The sequence below is a fragment of the Lepidothrix coronata genome, unplaced genomic scaffold (genome assembly GCF_001604755.1).
Source record: "Lepidothrix coronata isolate B3197 unplaced genomic scaffold, Lepidothrix_coronata-1.0 Scaffold3, whole genome shotgun sequence".
In the NCBI taxonomy this organism is placed as follows: domain Eukaryota; kingdom Metazoa; phylum Chordata; class Aves; order Passeriformes; family Pipridae; genus Lepidothrix; species Lepidothrix coronata.
Window position 1 is genome coordinate 1,424,427 of NW_016690183.1, and position 18,174 is coordinate 1,442,600.

An 18,174-nucleotide genomic window follows, 5' to 3' on the forward strand; every position below is an offset into this window, starting at 1 on the left:
TGCTTCGGAATGCTTCAAGATAGGAACCAGATTCCCTCTGAACTAGTTATTACTTAAGGGACTTTATTTGTGAGAATAATAAAACAAAAGAAAAAAAAGGCAACTCCCAGATCATTCAAAACACACTCGTAAACATATACTTCTGTGACTTGGAGGAAGTATCACATTTAACAGTAATTTAAGAAAACAGCAAACTCCCTTCCACTGAAATATTCTTTCTAAATATTTTAGATTATTTTGCAGAAACATTCAAAGGGAAGATAGAACTTAAAGAAGAAAAATGTTTAAAATTAAGGCCAGCCATGTGAGAAATAATACATTACATTATCATACAGAAATGGTGTACCTTCACCTCAGGATTCTGCAAGGTTAAACAGAAACACTGACTTCAAACATAGCTTTTCACTGCCCCAGTAAGCTATGAGGAAAGAAAGTAAGTATACAGATTTATGAGCTTGCCTGAAACACCATAAAATTTAAGAGATAAGATATGTGTAGGACTAGAAACACAGATCTCACTCCTACTCATACTGTGCATGAAACATATCATTCTATGTAGCTTGAAAGGAGCTTTGTACACATCTATATTTTTATTGTGAGCCATCATATAGTTGTCCTTACTAAAAATCAATCCCAGGTAAGAAAAATAATTTAACTGTTCTCAAAGTTTGTGGGAGGAGGCAAGCCTTTCAATGAAAACAAATAATGAAGGTCCACAAATAGGTAAAATCCGTCTCTCTAGCAAATTCCACGTGACAATCTGAGTTTCTGGAAAAAGGACCAAATGACACAATGGAACCTTAAGGAGTTTCTATCATCTGGCAAGGGAAAGACTGATTATCCTTTAGAAGACTGTATGTCTTTCAGGGAGAGTTGTTTAAAGAGTGCTATATACTAAACTGAAAAGCCTCCCTTTTTGTCCAAAGGTTACCGAAGCAGCCTGCTACAGTGTGCCTGTGTAAATACGCACAAGGATAATTTCCTCTCAGAAAAGGCAAACGGAGAAACCTCTCTGTCACTCCACTAGCACAGACAGCAAAGGAGGAAGAAAGCATACATGCCCCTCCTAAGTGTTTCCCGGATTTTAACTGCTGCTAAATCTGGCTGAAAGTAGATTTTAAGTCATTCATCTTGCCAGACTGACAACCCCTGTGAACACAGCAGCTTGTGTCTGGAAGCTGGAGTACAGCTCCTCTTCTATATGAATTCACTTACCTGAATAGTTTCACGCTACACTCCACAATGAGCAGGAATGGGAGTAGCTTCCTTAGCTATTAGATAAATTACCCTACTGCACAGCAAGTAGCTGCTGCCTTCTAATGATGGCTATGGATATCTGGAATTGGATCAGACCCTCAATTATTAGGGAGTGTGGAAGAGAACAGATGGAGAGCGTAAATTATACATCCATAATGGCAAAACAACTGACAAAAAGTTGACAGTGTTAATTCCGTTCTTGTTGGTAATAAGCTGTTATACAAAATGTTGTAAGTCAAAGTCAACAAAGAGAAACCAAAACCTACCCCTCTCACATTTCTTATCTGGGGGTTAAAAAACAGGTACTTTCTACAAAGCCTGAACATTTTATTAAATAAAGAATAATACTCTGGCCTGACTGAAGTTATCAATGCCTAAAAATTAACAAATAACCGAAATAAAAAATATGTGAAAATTCCCATAAATCCCAACTAATCTCACACTAAAGCCTCAGGGTACACAAAAAGACATAGTTTTGCAACTATATGACAGCACCTCCTCTTTTGACAGTCAATAACTCAAGTCAGTAGAAAATTAGTTTCAAAAGCAAATGTTTGCAATAAGTTGCAATAAAATAAAATTTCAGATGATAAAGTATAATCATAACTATGAACTTAGTACAAATTACAGCTAAAAAACAACCCAGGTTAGCACAATGGCATAACAACCAGCTCTATATTCAGAGTATGATGTGAAATATTAAGGAAAACTCCAATTTCTAGACTGAACTGAGACCCATCTATACACATTTACCTGAAAAAAAAGCTGTTTCAAAAAAGATGTTTAGAAAGCACTACACTGAATTAACAAGAAAAGAGACTGGATTGCAATTCAGATAGAACTTTTGTACAAAATACAGCGCACTATACTTTCAAAAACATTTATCCTGCAAAAGCCAGCTCCCGTCACTGACCTGCAAAAGAGCGGCGTTTTATGTTTAGCTCATTGGACACTCGTACTTCAGTGCACAGCTTCAGCATCAGTAACATTGTAAAGATCATGATAATGCTTTGCCATAAAAGAGGGGATTCAAAACGCCTTCCAAACCTAAAAAAAAAAGAAAAGAAAATACATAAAACATTTAAGCGTGTGGAAAGGGAAATGCTAACAGCAACAGGTATGAAAGGCTGAGGAAGTTGAAGTCACCAGCCAAACCTAGATGAACATACAGTAGCTCAGAGCAGGAGTATCTGAGAATCTTATTTCAACTGATCCTAGAGATTCTGAAGCCAGAAGCTTAAGACTTTGTTTCCAAAGCCAGTAGTAAGTCTGTTATTTTGAAAGGAGAACCACATTCATGAAGGAGTCAAGTCAGTACAGAGAGACCACAGGGTTATGCCACATTAAAACCAATTATGTGTGCTCTCCACATACACACTTGGTAGATTCCACATGGACTTCTGTGCAAAACTTACCTTCCTCAATTTTTAATGTGAAGTCACAAAGACAATAGCACTTTCCTTATAAAGAAATAAATACCTACAGCCCTGTCTGCCTCTAGTCATCTGAGTGGAAAGACCAGGTCTGCAGAATACACAAATTATTTCATCAATTTTTGTCTTATTTGGACCAAGACTGGTGGAAGTAAGGAAGTACAAATGATGTTTGATGGGGGTTTCTGAGCACTTCCTGTACAAAACTGAGAGGTAAACTTGTATTGTGGCCAGTCTTGACTGAAGAGCTTACTCTTATGTGATTGCACAAGATCCTGCAACAGGAAAATGAGAACTCTTCACTGAAGATCAGTGATGCACCAAGCTCCTCCTTCTACATTACTTGATGAAAGCTCAGCAATCCTCACCACACACTCAGTAAGTGCATTATAGTTAAAGGGTGGAAGCTTTTCATACCTAGCCCTCAAAATATAGTGCATTACAACAGGAAAGTTGCACCCACATCACAGTGAGCTGCTTCTCTGTGCTTATTTCTGCCAGGTATTATGCCTAGAACACAGAGGTGCTGAGGAAGTGATTTGGTGAAAACACATTGCTACGCTCCTTCAGCCAGCACCGTGAGGCATGCAGGCTTTCTAAATTTCCTAACAGCACAGTTACTATGGTCACTTTCTGACCACATCATGCTGAGTCCTAAGCCTCACAGGCATGGCAACTATTGCCCTCTACAGATCAACAAAACATACTCATATGAAATATATCTTCCCAAACACCAAGCCCCAAAACAAGTCTTGCAGGCAACACAACCCTTTAAACTAGGTCACATATACAGGAAAACAAACAGCTGCCAGCTGCAGAGCAAACACGACATGGCCTTCACCACACTACCTGGATAACAAGACTAGAGGGAATACCAGCGTCAAGGACCACTGTTGGGTTCTTGAAGCTGTAAAAGCAAAGCCAGAACACTCATTTTGCTCTGGGTCATGGACACAAACGCCACTCCAAGCTGCTTACCCTACTTTGCATTGATATTAGGGCCTGCCGAAGCAATACTAATCCAGTTTAAGACTCCTCAGGCCAGCCTGAGCCAGGAGCACTGTGAGATGTAAGCCCTGCAGGGAGAGCGTGCTATTCCATGTTCTCCTTACTTTCCGCCTTGCAGACATTATTCCTGTCTTTGCCTAAGCAAGAGCTGGGAGAGGAGGAACATCAAAGTAATTAAAGTATGTTACTAGAGAGAGATGAAGAGCCTTAGGATACTATAACAGGTTCGCAGAAATTTGAAGCTTTGAAGTGCTGGGGTGAGGGGGTCACCACTATTATTCTGCATTTTCACCCCATAACTACAATGTTGTGTCATAAAGTGAACAGTGACACTTGGAGTATACAGGGAACTCAAGACTTCATATGTCAGACTACACTGTTTACTTTGTTTGTAAAAACAAAAGAACTCTTTATTTCCTGTACTAGTCAAACGCACAAATAAAGGGAGGGAGGGGCTTACATTTTATCAGTATTTCCACAGCCTTAAAATGACTAATGCATATTCAGGGTGATGAAGACAAGAGAAGTGAACATTCAAGCCAGAGCAGAGACTAACTAGTCATTTAGAAAACTACTTAATTCCATTGGTACAATTCAATCCTGTTGCAATAATCCTGCTATTCCAGTCCTGGGCCTACTCAAAACAGCAAATGCCAATTGTGCAAAAGAAGCCTAAACTAGACCAAACACAAAAGACTTGCTTATCTCTTTTCCTAAGACATCTCTGAAAAGAAACTGACTGTTGTTGGTGCAAACAGTTCACACATTCCTCCTGCACTCCCGGATGCTGTTTCAACTTCCACCCATTGGATGCTATAGACTTTTCCTGGTCTTTGGGAAATTACAGATTCTAGGCAACATGGAAAGCACACAGGATATTCCACACACCACCAGAACCATGACAGACAGCCCACGGTAGCAGCATGGCAGCTGTCATGAAAGACGTCCAATGGAATTACAGAATTTCATCAGCAGGAAGAACAAGAAACAAACTAGTTTTGCAACAGGATCTTTTTGTATGAGGTTCTTCTTGATATGTAAACTTCCAAGACTTTATGGTAAACATCCCAAGCTCTTCACTTGGACATACAAAATTCCACTTTACTTTCTGCACAGAAGAGCAATGCATTTTATCCCTGCTCTCCAGCACTTATAAAAAAGGAGGAGGAATTGAATAACACTTTTGCCCTCAATATCTGAGCAAGATTCCACCAGCAGGCCATATATATAAGGTAATCTTTCAAAGTTCTAGTCACACTGTCAGCTTGATTTATACCATCATCCCACATTCCCCACATGGTAAAAGCTGGCAAGATCCATTTTAGTAACAGAAGCCTTAAAAGCAAAAGTTTCTCTTTTTCACAGAAAGTCCTACAGACAGACATCATTGCTACACCTTCTGAAGCCAAAGCAACACCAGACAGCAGAGACCTGATCCACACGTGGCACTGTAGGTGTTACAGCAATTCCATAGTTCTCATCTTTTCCCTGACTGTCAGAACTTCTTCCCACAGTTTGTCTTAAGGCAACTGTTTTGTGAGAAAAACTGCAAAGTTGGACGGTTTTATTTTCTGTTGTTTGGATTTCTGTGGCATTGCTGTATGAGGATTAGGACAGTGGCCTGTAGAATTGCATCTCAAAACCTTTGGAAAGAATGTTGTCTTCTTGGAAAATATACAAACCATATTATACTATGACATCCATTTTATGAAATGCAAAACTGAAAAAAAAGTCCAAAAACTTCTGAGAATAGCAGGGAGCATAAGTACTTTTGGCTGCGCTCACTCAAGATACAAATAAAAATGCCTACTGCTGATTTCTAAGAAATCTGCAGTTCCTTTTCCTCTAGCTATTTACTCTGATTTTAATATTAAAAGAAATCATAATTTATCTCATCATAAGCTCCATTTTAAAAAAGAAAGGGCGAAGAGAGGGGGAAGAGACAGAGAACTCACAAGTAAGTTCTTCTGCATCCTCCACCCCCAACTGATTATACAACTCTCACCCGCCTTCTTGTTCCTGTTCTTGATCATGACAATGCAAAGCTACTCAGCTGGTAGACTGTAGGCCACAGGAACCCAGAAGGTATGTCCATCTTGGTCACAACTGAGCTCATGTGCCACAAAGGAACTCTGAAGCCATCCCACAACTTCAAAAACAGCCTAGGACAGCTTAAACAGATAATTAATCACCTCAAAGCTAAAGCATCAGGTTATCCCTTGAGCAAGAAAACGGAGCTAATTCAGGGAGTACAGTAAGACATATGCTAACAAAAATGTTAATGAAGAGTTTAATTAAAAATGCAGAGGGAAAAAAATCGCTCTCAGATTTTTTTGGAGCAGGCCATATACCTTCACATGTACCAGAATTACAAGGGCATTGAGTTCTGCACTGCCTCTCACTCTCTATCCAGAGCGCACACCTTCTCCAGGCTGACCAGTCCAGAGAAACTCTGACTGTGGGGCTGGAGAAGACAGACAGGAGCAGTACTGACAGTGGCAGAAGGACTAGAACAAAGGAACAGCTGATGCAATAATAAATCATGTCCAGCAGCTATACTGGCACCCCAAAATAAACATTGCTTTGATGTGTTATATAAAATTGTAACAAAAGATTACCACTAAAAATAAAGTTAACTTCGTATCAAGTTTAGTACAGCACAAAATCTACTTTTCACACTGGTAAACAGACCCCGCTGTGTGATGCTGTGAGAACAAACTGCCTACTTTTCAATTTTTTTTTTTTTTAATTTTTTTTTTTTTTAAGAATCCTCTTTAAAAGGGCCCAAGACTTCATCAAGGTCAAACTTCTAGTTTCTTTTTCCTAAACAAAAGCTATGTATGCATAAACAAAATGAAGTAGAATCATGCCCATTGCTATACATACATAGATTTTGTTCTTGCAGACCAGCCTTCTCCCAATGTCGTTACACACAGTTCTGGCATGTAACTCATTGCTGGAACACAGTAAGGCCAAACAAACATAAGTGAAAGCAAAAATGTCTCTTTAAAGATGACATTTTGAGACATCATGTAAAAGAGAAGCATGAAAAATTCCTTAATGGGTAATGTGTTACTGTCATCACTGGCAAACTAATGTTCTTTGAGCACACCCTGAAACTAAGGGATTAGATGGAAGAAAGGCAAGGAGAAGAGGCATTTCACTGAGACTTCTTGACTTTAAAAGATGGCTTACCATTGGAGACAGTCTAATTGGAGGAACCGAATTTGTGAAAACAGGTAAGTCAAAACAGAATTGTTATCCTTGATCTTACTTTGTTCATTGACTATTGTAACAGTGCAACACACCAGATGCAAGTCTATTGACACGTAAAATACGTCAGAAGATTAGGAAGTAAATACTCTATTTGGAGGGGACACAAAAGGTCAAACTTCACCCACTGCAAAACCAGATGTTAAAACAAAAAAAAAAAACCTCTGAGATAAACAAGTACAGTTATAGGAACATGTGGAGTATGTCATTTCACAACTTGAAAGTGAGGGAATTGCCCTCATAGCTGAGATTAACAAGTAGGGACATAGGGCAAGGGTGGGACTGGGTCTGTTCTGAGTGACAAAAATACAGAGAGACCAGCACTACTCAAGAGTGAAAATACAGAGGCAACCTGGCATAAAAGGCAGGAACTGTCTGTTCTGTAAGCCTCAAATTCAATATACAAAATTCAGGGAAAATCTCAAAGTAACAACAGAAATGAATTATAGAAGTGTCTTTGAAGTGAAAAATAAAACAAACAAAAAACTCACCACAAACATCAGCCATCCTAAGAAATAATTAAGCCCTGAAAAGCAACTTTATTAAAACTTAAAAAGTTTTTAAGGTCTACCACTTTAAGTATTTATTTTTGGATCAGGGTGGAGGGGAAGTCAAGAAGCATGACTGGCTCAAATCATGTGCTTAATAACCAGGGGTAATGAAGAGAAACTAAACCCAATTGAAAACAGCAGCTATATGGCAGCAAAGTTTTCAGAAGTGAGACATAGATTAAGACTTGGTTTGCTGAAGGGAAGGAAATGCCAACTAGTAAAAAAATAATACAGAGAACAGAGTTGCTTGTAGGAGCGGTTCTATTCTGGCATCAGAATGGATTTAAATGACTTTATAAATTTAAAACAAAATAAACAAAAACCTTTTCATTCCCTCCAATAAATATTACATACACAACTAATATAATTCTGCTGTTTTATCATACGATCGAGAGATTGTGTACGAAATAATGCATCAGCCATAGCTGACATTAACCAATTAATGCAAAAATGGAATTGCCAAGCTGTTCTATGGATGCATTTTAACCATGTTCACAGAAATCAGAGGCTCTTGCTCTATTATCTTTCTTTAATCATCCATATGCCCAAGGATAACATCCAACCTCAGTGCTGCTTTCCTGACTTACTGCTGTTTATAATTAACTACCAGGGATGCCCAATTTTTTTAAGTAGACAAGCAAAATATTCTCTCTCAGGGAACATTTAATTATCATTATGCAAATACTCTTTTCTCTTTTAGTTTCTGCAAGTACAGACAGCAAGGCTTCTGCAGGCTCATGCCTACATTTCCCCACAGAATGGGCATGTGCTGGGTGAAACCATTCCCTGCCAAGCTCCAAGATGACCAGAGCTTACATAATGCTTATACATGCCAGGAAGTGATACTATTATGTGGCTTAAATACTCACAGTAAAAAAATCACATACTCCTATCAATATAACTGCATTCTCTCTCTTTTGAAGTGTTGACAAATCTTTTAACATTGACATAAATTACAACTTTTCATTACTCGCAGTATTTATTCTTCCGCACACCTCCTAACCAGGTGTACTTAAAATCAATTCATACTGAAGATTTTTCATAGTCTTCCACAGTCTGCCTCCCTTAAGAGATGCATTCACCTGGGTTACCTAGAAACTACCAGCATCTCCATTCAGACATAAGTACTTTGCATATTTTGCCTACCTCTGGTGGAACAAAATATTAGACAATTTCTATTTCTCAAACTGTTAACTCAGGCTTTTCACTTCTCCTCCCCCTGACAGTTCCTCTACTTCCCTTCCACTCTCTGCTTTCTCCAAGAGCTGCTTTTCTCCCCAGGAAAACACAGGTCCAATGCAACAAGTAGCTCTGATCTAGCGATGACTTCTTCGTTTGATTGCCAGCTTGTGGTGCCAAGAAAGGCCCCTTGTTTTCCCACTCCAGGACAGCACTTACGTGTCACATTTGGCTGTAGAAGAACCCAAGAAGCCATTACACAGAAGGAGGGGAGCTTTAGAAAGAAACTGGAAACCTAACTGATAGCCTGTCACCTATCAGTTCTTCGTGGATTACAAAGCAGTATTTTGTAGCCAAAATAGAATCACAGAATAACTGTTCTTAATTGCAGTAACTTCCCAGACCATTTCATCTTTGGTTTTCCATGTACATTCCCAGTGTTGTATCATCTCTATTATTAGAGGTAATAAGGAAGATGTTAATAGAATTAATTCATAGAAATCATACCCTAATAACATTTTCTTTGTCCAGCAGCTAAATATGGAAACAAACTTGCTTTTTTAAATACTGAAACTGGTGTTGAAAACAAAAGAAACTTGCTTTGAAAGGCAGCCCACCTTTTGCCTGCTTATCCAAGAATTAATATTTTCATCTGTAGTTTTGCATCGGAGCTCTACAAGTGAACCCCCTCTGAAGCCAGCTGGCATCCCGGGAAAACGCAAGAACATATGGCAAGTGTTCCAGTGACGTTAATGCCAACTAGACACTAGAATAAGCATGCGGGGACCGAGGCTTTCACTCTGAGAATGGAGCTAGAGGGGCAGGGGAAATGTACAACACAGTCAGCAAGAAAAAAGACCTGACTTAGCATAAACCTCTTTACCAACAAGTTAAAAAGTTACATCTTGGAAATCACTGCACTGATAATCAGATTTGGCAAGGGGAACAGACCGTGCTCCCGAGCCCAATTCATTCTACTTAAAACAGACTGACAAACTGATGGAAAGACAGCATTTTGATCTTCAAAAGAGGGGGAGAAGTATGTAAAATACATTGTTTCCTCAAATGTTCTAATCAAAGCTTTACAGCTAGCAACCAAGCAAGAATCTTTAGAACTGAGCAGACACACATCAGCTTACCAAAAAAGTATCCGCAGAATGTTGGCGACCAGCAGCACCAGGCAGACGTAGGTGGAGAAGCCCTCGGCGTTCTGTGTCCGGCGGATGTCCCGGTACTGGGGGATGTAGGGCACCACGCCGCCGAACACCATGGCCCCCGCGGCGCCCCACGACACCAGCTGCTGCATGGGCACCAGCAGCCACTCCAGGCCGCCCGGCTCCATGCCGGGGGGGCGCGGGGAGGCGCTCAGACTGAGGGATGCCCCGCCGCAGCTCTCCGGCCGGGGCCGGCTCTAGCCGCGGACGGGCTCCTGGCCGGGATGCGGCACCATGGCTGCGCCCTCTCCCGCGGCGCCCGGACCTGGGGAAAGGAACGGGGCGTCAGTCTGGCTCTGCCAGGGGCTGCTCCGGCCGCTGCCGAGCCGGCACCACCGCCCTGCCGCGGGCGGGTGGGGGCCGCCGCCGCCCACCGCCCCAGCCCGGCGCCGCACAGGGGAAACCCGACTCTGGCACGGCAGCCAGCGCCGAGGAGACCCGCCAGCGGCCGGGGAGGGCACGGACACACGGCGCCGCCGCCACCCCCGCCCAGCCGCCCGGTCGGTTCTCCGAGGGGGCTTCCCCGCCTCCATAACCCACCCGCGCGCTCCCCGCCCCGTGCATCCCGAGCCGCGCGAACATGCGCGTCCGTCTGTCCACCCGGCTGTCCATCCATCCATCCATCCGTCCGTCCCGCCAGTCCGCCCGCCCCGCACCTGCTCCCCCTGCCCCGTCCGCAGCCTCCATCCCCACAGCGCTCCGCGGGCGGGCAGTGCCGTCCCCGGGCGGCCCGTGACGCCACCGCGACCGGCCGCGCCGCCGCCAATGAGCGCCGGGGCCGCCCCTTCCTCCGGCGGGGAGCGGCGGCGAGCTCGGCCCTGCCGCGCTCCCTTTCCTCCTCTCCTGCCGGCACCGTGCCGCCCCCCGCCGCTGCCTGGGGCACCTCTGCCTGGGGCACCGCTGCCTGGCCTCCGCACCGGGATGGGCCCTGGACACGCACCGGGACAGGGCGGGCGGCTCGGCCCGGCAGGGATGGGGTGCCGAGCTCCCCCGGCCACACCTGGGCGCCCTCCCCGCCGCGGGCCTCCCTGAGCCGCCGCCCCGGATCCTGCTCCCTGCCTCGGGCTTTTTCCTTCTACCCAGGAGTTACGGAAAACTCCGTCACGCCTCACAGACAAAGGGGCAATGGCTTTAAAATTAAAGAGGATTGATTTAGACCAGATATGAGCAAGAAATTCTTTACTGTGAGGATGGTAAGGCACTGGAAGAGGTTGCTCAGAAAAGCTGTAGATGACCCATCCCTGAAGTATTCAAGGCCAGGTTGGATAGGGCTCTGTGCTACCTGCTCTACTGTAGGGTGTTCTCGATGGTGGCGGGGGGGTGGGGTGTGGAACTAGATGATCTTTAAGGTCCCTTCCAACTCAAACTATTCTGTGATTCTATTACAGTTCTGTGATTTCCATGGCTCTCAGAACCGTAGTCATTACTTAACTACACACAATTCAACTAACCAGCACATCTTCTGTACCGGAGAGGGGGTTTTCCCTCAGTGGTATAGATAAAAGGTGGTGGTGGAGGGAAAACGTTGCATCTTCTACCCGAAGTGACCAGTGAGTCTGTACTGCTGGTTGCAGTGGGCCAGCTGCACACAGATGTTGCAAGGAGATTGACTGCATGGACGCTGCATCACTGAGGTGATGGCAAACTTCAGCCACACTAAAAAGGATGTATCATCCACTGCGCATCCAAGTGGCTGCACAGCTGTCCTCAAAGCTTGTTCCCTGGGTTCCCCATAATACTTTCATGGGCATGCTGCCTCCTACCTTTTAAGTACCCCTGCTTCTCATCCAATAGGTGGGAAATGAGATGGGGTTTCCTGCAAATGTGTGATGTATTATTTTGTGTCCTGTAGCAGCAACTGCAAATGTTTGTTGTGAGTCTTGAAGGGGAAAAGGAGCCGAATTAAAAATAGAAATGTCTGTTTCAAGGCTTTTGGAAGCCTTTTGTTTACTTCCTGCATAGCAGCACCTTGCTCAACTGCAACCATTTCTGCCACCAGGCACATTCTTGCAGTATACATGCAGCACATGAACCTACACATTACCGCAGAGTGTATTTTTCAAAGACCATTCTTCGGGTACCATCACAAAAATATCCAAAACACCCTCCTACACAGATGAAGTGACCAGTGATAACATTAGGACTCACCTTTCCTACAGGGAAGCAGTAGCTCTGCTACTCAAACAAAGCTGTATTCCACTCTATAGACCTGAAAGTTTGATTGCCAAGGTTAAAAATACACAGTGGAGGTTTTGAATTCTAATTTTTGGATGAGAAGCCTGATGTTCCTCACTTCAGAGCATCTGACTGACTCAGACTATAACAATCAAATTATGTAAACTGCATTATTTAAAACATATTTTATTATTTAATGGCTCACTTTTTTAATGGCACATATCACTTGTGCACTGTTATCATCAGACAGTTACGCCAATTTCTTTCCACACTTTTCTTGGAAGCCCTTGCCACATTATTTTTTCTTAAGCACAAAGGTCTGAACAAGCCTCAAGCCTGTAAATAAGAGTAGCTCAGACTAGGAAGGCAACTTTTGTTCATGTCAACATGTATTTTGAGAAATCATTGAGAAATTATCTTGAGAAAATAGGTATTTTGAAGTAATGGTTACCTACATAGAAGAAACTGCCCAGGCTGACATTAGATCTCCAGGTAGCTTCCAGAATAATTCCAGGATGCTGTTAAGCCTAGGTAATAACAAATCGCATACAATATTAAGATTCTAAATATCAACTGGAAACAGACAACCACTTTAACTTAAGTTGTTCACCCTTACTTGAAACTCTAAGGGTAAAAACTCTGAATTACAGCATGTTGCTGTGTGAACCTAACTCAGTTTTGGTCACTGAAAAATGTCCTGGTTGTTTAGTAGTTAATCCATGGATGTAAGGCAAACTGATCAGTGACACCAGACGCTAGGTAAGGGGAGGAATAACAGGTTGGCTCAAACTCCTCAAGATGAGCAGCTGCACAAAAGCTTATGCCAGGATCAGGGGGGGGACCCTTCAGGTCTCAGGATATTCTAAGCAGCCAGGGGCAACTTTCTTTGGCAATGGTGCCATCCCAAGGTGCTTGCTGATTCCTTTATACCATCCTACCCAGCACATGGAACATCCAATCACAGCAGACCCAGCAAGCCTCCGGAAGGAGAGTGCCTTTGAGGAGCTTTATCTAAAGCTTGGGTGATAACAGGTGTTTGAAGAGAGTCTTGCTTCATCAAGGAAAAGTTCAGCAACCTGCAGGTCTGAGTGCAGTCACATGAGAATGCTCAGCCTTGTGAGGCTTCATATCAAACTAGATTTCTTTATCTGGTAGATAGTGACTGAGAGGGAGCTGAGAAGGACCGCTTTCTTGGTATAAAAGCAGAGCCTACCGTAGCAACAGTACTGCTTAACTGCCAGACAGCAATCTTCTGTTTCCAAGTGAGGAGAAAGAGAACAGGTGCGTTTATTTTTCCACACTGACTGGCAAAATTCCACCATTAAAAAAAAATAATCTCTATTTGCTAAAACTACATTACCCATTCAGACAACAGAAGCAGACAGAAAGTTTCATATTAGGTCTTTGAAGACTAATATTAATCTTTTTAGGACAACTGCTGTAGGAGAATTGAAATTGAGTATGTGAGCAGCTCTAGCCACCTAGTTATGAAATAGCTTGTAGCAGTTAACATTTTGGTGACAACGTAATTGCCAAACCTCCAAACATAACAAGAATTTATATTTATTCCAGACTAAGAAATCTGATTAAAAAAAAGTATCTTTGGATACAGTTTAAGCAAGCCGAAAGTAGTGAACAGACATGGCATGTTTACAAAGGGATTTTAACATTGGTAGAGGTGGTAAAAATTATTATATAAGGTTTAGTTTTGCAAATAGGTCCACTGACTTAAAAGACTAAGCAAAGCACCATTTCTACAGTTGGCTCCAGGTGGCCATATTCCTAGCAGGACAACATTGAGGCAAACAGGATTCAGGAATCAACCACCCAAGTTGGACCAGTTTCACAAGATTTAGCTACCTCTGCAGTTTTTTACAGGAGGAGGAGGAGGACAGCTGTTGGTGCTTCACTTGTAGTTACTGCAATAGCAAAAATAGCAAATTGCTGCAAGTCTCCTAACCAGTCTGTTGTTCTGTCAATTGATTTTGAAAGATGACTATTAAAATTATTTTGTAGTCTGCGTTACAGGAATGCTGTTGCACTGAAGCAAGCACAGCAAGTCCCTGCAAGATGTCAGCTCAAGTGCAGATAAGCTCTAAGTCACTACTTGAACACGTTGCACAATAAATGTTTTCATAAGGATTATGTGAGTTCCTGCAGTAGCCAAATTTCCTTCAATTATCACATTATATCTCATTCTACAACTTCAGCCATGGGGAGATTAAAAAGAAATATTCACTGTACTGTTCATAAAACAAGTAAATGGGTCTTAAGTGCCTTGAAACTGGCCATTCCTACCATGATGCATTATCACTAAATCAGCTGCCCTCGTCCCTCCATTTTTTTATTTTCTACAGCAACCCTACTGCAACTGCTGGCAGAAGCTACCTCCTGACCCCTTTTAACACTGGTAAGCCTCTGTTTTGGTAACTGATGGACAGAATCAAGCTAGCATTAATAAGAGATACTGTTTTATTGCACATCTTCACCACTTTTTATTTCTCCTTCTGTGCTGGTCTTTGTAAACAGAGCAGTGAATATAAGCATGATGTGGAACACCCACCAGTATGCAAAGGAACAACCTCTTCACCTCCAAGGAGGACCTGTGACAAACATGCCCAGCCTACAAGCTCCTCTCTGGACAGTAGTGACATGCTTTGCACGGGGGAGCAGGAACCAGGGCTGTGCAGGCCGAGATAATTAGACTCCTCTCAGTACTTGGACTGCTACCATCTCCACAGACAAGCAAACATGCCAGAGCAGAAATCAACCTGAAAGCTGGCAGAAATACATGAACCCCTCTTCAAACCATTACAGCTTTGAAACAATGGGCAAAGTGCAGGTGAGTGGAGAAATAAACAAACAGCAGTCCCAGTTCAACTTCTTACCTGTGTAATACAAATTACTGCTTAACCCACAGCCTGCTCTTCTGTCAAACAGGTCCAGCTGATGACAATCATTTCTTCCTCACCTGCTCTTCATATGCCTTTGGCATGTCCCATGTCCTCAGGGTCACCTCAGCAGCTGGTTGCAGCAGAGGAGACCACAGGCAGCTCCTGCTCAGCACCAGCCATAGAACCAACCTGCGCATCCTTTCCCAGAAGTGAAGCCAAAAGTTCTCACCTCAACAACCTTTAGGAGTGGAATTGTTTTCTCTTAAGAAAATACGTAATAGCTCAAAGGACCAGAAGCAAGGAACATCTCCACAGATGGGATCTGCACAGTGTGTCTGGGTAAAATACTATGCAGGCTCCATTCACTGCTGAACCAATGCATCGTGCTCAGCATCAGAAGGAACATAAGGTCTATTCACGATCTAGATTCCTCTTTTTATTCTATCTTATTAAAATGCCTACTTTATTAAGCCATTTCTTGTTGGACCTTTCTTGACACAATGCAGAAAGAGCCCTTCAGCATCTCCCTCTCTCTTGCACTTCACCCCTCCCTGGGGCAAAATACTTACTAATTACAGAATCAGTGTGTTTAGCAAGAAGTGGCTGATATTGGAGAGTGAGATGGGAAAGAGGGAGTGTGGTGGGATGACCCCAAGCACCATTGAAGGCCCCCCACCACCTTGCTCACTTGCTCTTCCCAGCAGGATGAAGGAGACAATCAGGAGGGTGAAACCATGGGAAAAACACTCATGGATTGACATAAAAGTCTAACAGGGAATAAAAAGAATAAAAATAATTGATGCAAAGAAAACCAATCATCAACTCCCACTAACAGACCGATGCCCAGAGAGTCTCCCAGCAACAGCTACTTTGGAAGAAACTTCCCGCCCCCACCCTGGTTTTATTGCTGAGTGTGATGCTATGTGGTCCAACATGTCCTTTGGTCAGTTGGGGTCAGCTGTCCTGGCTGTTTCCTCTCTCACCACCCCCAGCCTATTTGCTGGAGTGGGGGCAAAGTGAGAAACAGAAGGCCCTGAGAAGGCTGTGCAGAAGGGTGTGAGAAGGCCCTGATGCTGTGCAAGCACTGTTCAGTGACAGCTAAACCACTGGCGTGCTGCCAACACTGTTTTGGTCACAAAAACAGTGTGGATAAAGTCAACTTCATCCCAGCCAGAGCCAGCACAGGGCGTGAAACGCAATTTGGGAAATCCTTAAACTGGCTATATCTCTGAAGAACAAGTGAGGGTGCAAATACAGTGTCTAAAGTTTCACAAGAACTATCCCTAGCCTGCTCTGACTCATTTTCTCTCCCTTTTGATGAAGCTGTGGAGTAGCTTGGATACAGAGAGATATAAGAAAAAGGACAGAGAAACTATAGCTTCATCAGGATTCAAAATATCACCATATGACCCGGAGTCAGTAGCATTACAGCACCCAAGCTATTCTTTCTTTCTCTGTTCTAGGACAAGGACAAAAGTGTTTCTGGTGGCATTTACACACTTTAACACAGTCATAGTTTGTTTCTGCTGAGATAAGCTCAGCATCTCTGGTACACATAAGAACATCTTCTACACATAAGAACAGAACAAAACGAAATTTATGCTGCCCTTATCAGGAGCAAAGAGTGCAGAAGGGAGGAAAAAAAAACTAAAGACCAACATTATTGCATGAATAACACTTGAGTCCAAGACAATAATCTAGATGAGACAGATACAAACAATGCAGTTTCTGAAACACCAAGGAGATGCAGCTACAGGTCCTTTTTCACTAATGCAGCATTTATCCCAGAAAGAAAATTAACATCCTCACATGTCCTCTGAGCCCCTCTGGCTAGCCTCAAAAGTGGGGACAGGCTTGGGGGCCCATGCCACTGCACCCCTTCCCCTAGCTCTGCAGGGCCAAGTCTCCAACACTCTTCTGCTCAGCTGACACTTGTGCTAGCCTGTGCTGACAGTGTCCCTTGGCACCCTCCGGTCCCTCTGTGTCCTTGTAATTTCAGACGCCTTTTGCCAGGCATGCTTGAAATATGCACCCACAAGTCTCCTGCTGGCAAACAGCCCTGTGGAGCACTAAATGGAGCAGGGGTGGGAGGGCTCCTATAGCACCAAAGCTGCATAAAATACCTGTCATACTCCTAGCAGCCTCCCCTCTGCCACAAATGTCTTGCAGAAGAAGCAGACAGGCCACTGTCAGTCAAGGTTTCAATCCTAAGAGCACATTTGCAACAGTTCTTTGTTTCATATGAGAAGGGGCAAGCCTTTCTCTCAAAAAAAAAAAAAAGCCAAATAATCAGATTTCTACACCCTTTGGTTTTTTATTACCCAAACCTTGCTGTTAGAGCACGTGTCCTACACCTGATGTTACCCAGTGTTATTCTCCATATTTTTCCAAATCCACCCATGTTTTATGCAACCATATGAAGTGCTTTCCAACAATTTGAGGCTAATTTAAACTGCCTGAACCAGTTATCTTCTCTGGGAAAAATTATCTCTGAAGCTGTAAGGAAACATGACCATAGCTGCAGTTTGCTCACAGGGAATTTTACCCATGGTACTTCACAGCTTCTGGAAAAGCAAAATGTGCATCTTCAAATCATAGAATCATAGAATCAGCTGGGTTGGAAGGGACCTCCGATCAAGTCCAACCCTTGATCCACTACCGCTGCGGTTACTAGACCATGGCACTGATGCCACATCCAGTCTCTTTTTTAAAATCTCCAGGGATTGAGAATCCACTACTTCCCTGGGCAGCCCATTCCAATGTCTGACCACCCTCTCCATAAAGAAATTCTTTCTAATATCTAACCTAAACCTCCCCTGGCACAACTTGAGACCATGCCCTCTTGTCTTGCTGATTGTTGCCTGGGAAAAGAGACCAACCCCCACCTGGCTACAACCTCCTTTCAGGGAGTTGTAGAGAGTGATGAGGTCTGAGCCTCCTCTTCTCCAGGCTGAACAGCTCCAGCTCCCTCAGCCTCTCCTCATAGGACTTGTGCTTGAGGCCCTTCACCAGCCTATTTGCCCTCCTCTGGATCTGCTCCAGCACCTCAATATCCTTCCTGAACTGAGGGGCCTCAAACTGGACACAGTACTCCAGGTGTGGCCTCACCAGTGCTGAGTACAGGGGAAGAATCACTTCCTTGGACCTGCTGGCCACACCTGTTCCTGATCCAGGCCAGGATGCCATTGGC

The 18,174-nt window shown here is 43.4% G+C and overlaps 1 protein-coding gene across 3 annotated transcripts in view; it reads right to left on the bottom strand.

The window, feature by feature from the left end:
- Window positions 1-18,174, bottom strand: part of PQLC1 (PQ loop repeat containing 1) — an 84,255-nt gene that overhangs the window by 50,436 nt on the left and 15,645 nt on the right. For 2 of the 3 annotated variants that reach the window (XM_017821366.1, XM_017821383.1), the window contains exons 2-3: window positions 9,841-10,180; window positions 2,171-2,304 (exon numbers count right to left, since the gene is read on the bottom strand). In XM_017821366.1, coding sequence (XP_017676855.1) covers window positions 2,171-2,304; window positions 9,841-10,043 — 337 coding nt within the window. In that variant the 5' untranslated portion in view covers window positions 10,044-10,180. Of the gene's footprint in view, window positions 1-2,170; window positions 2,305-9,840; window positions 10,181-10,571; window positions 10,640-18,174 lie in introns of those variants that run through there. The other variant, XM_017821375.1, reaches the window with a different exon arrangement.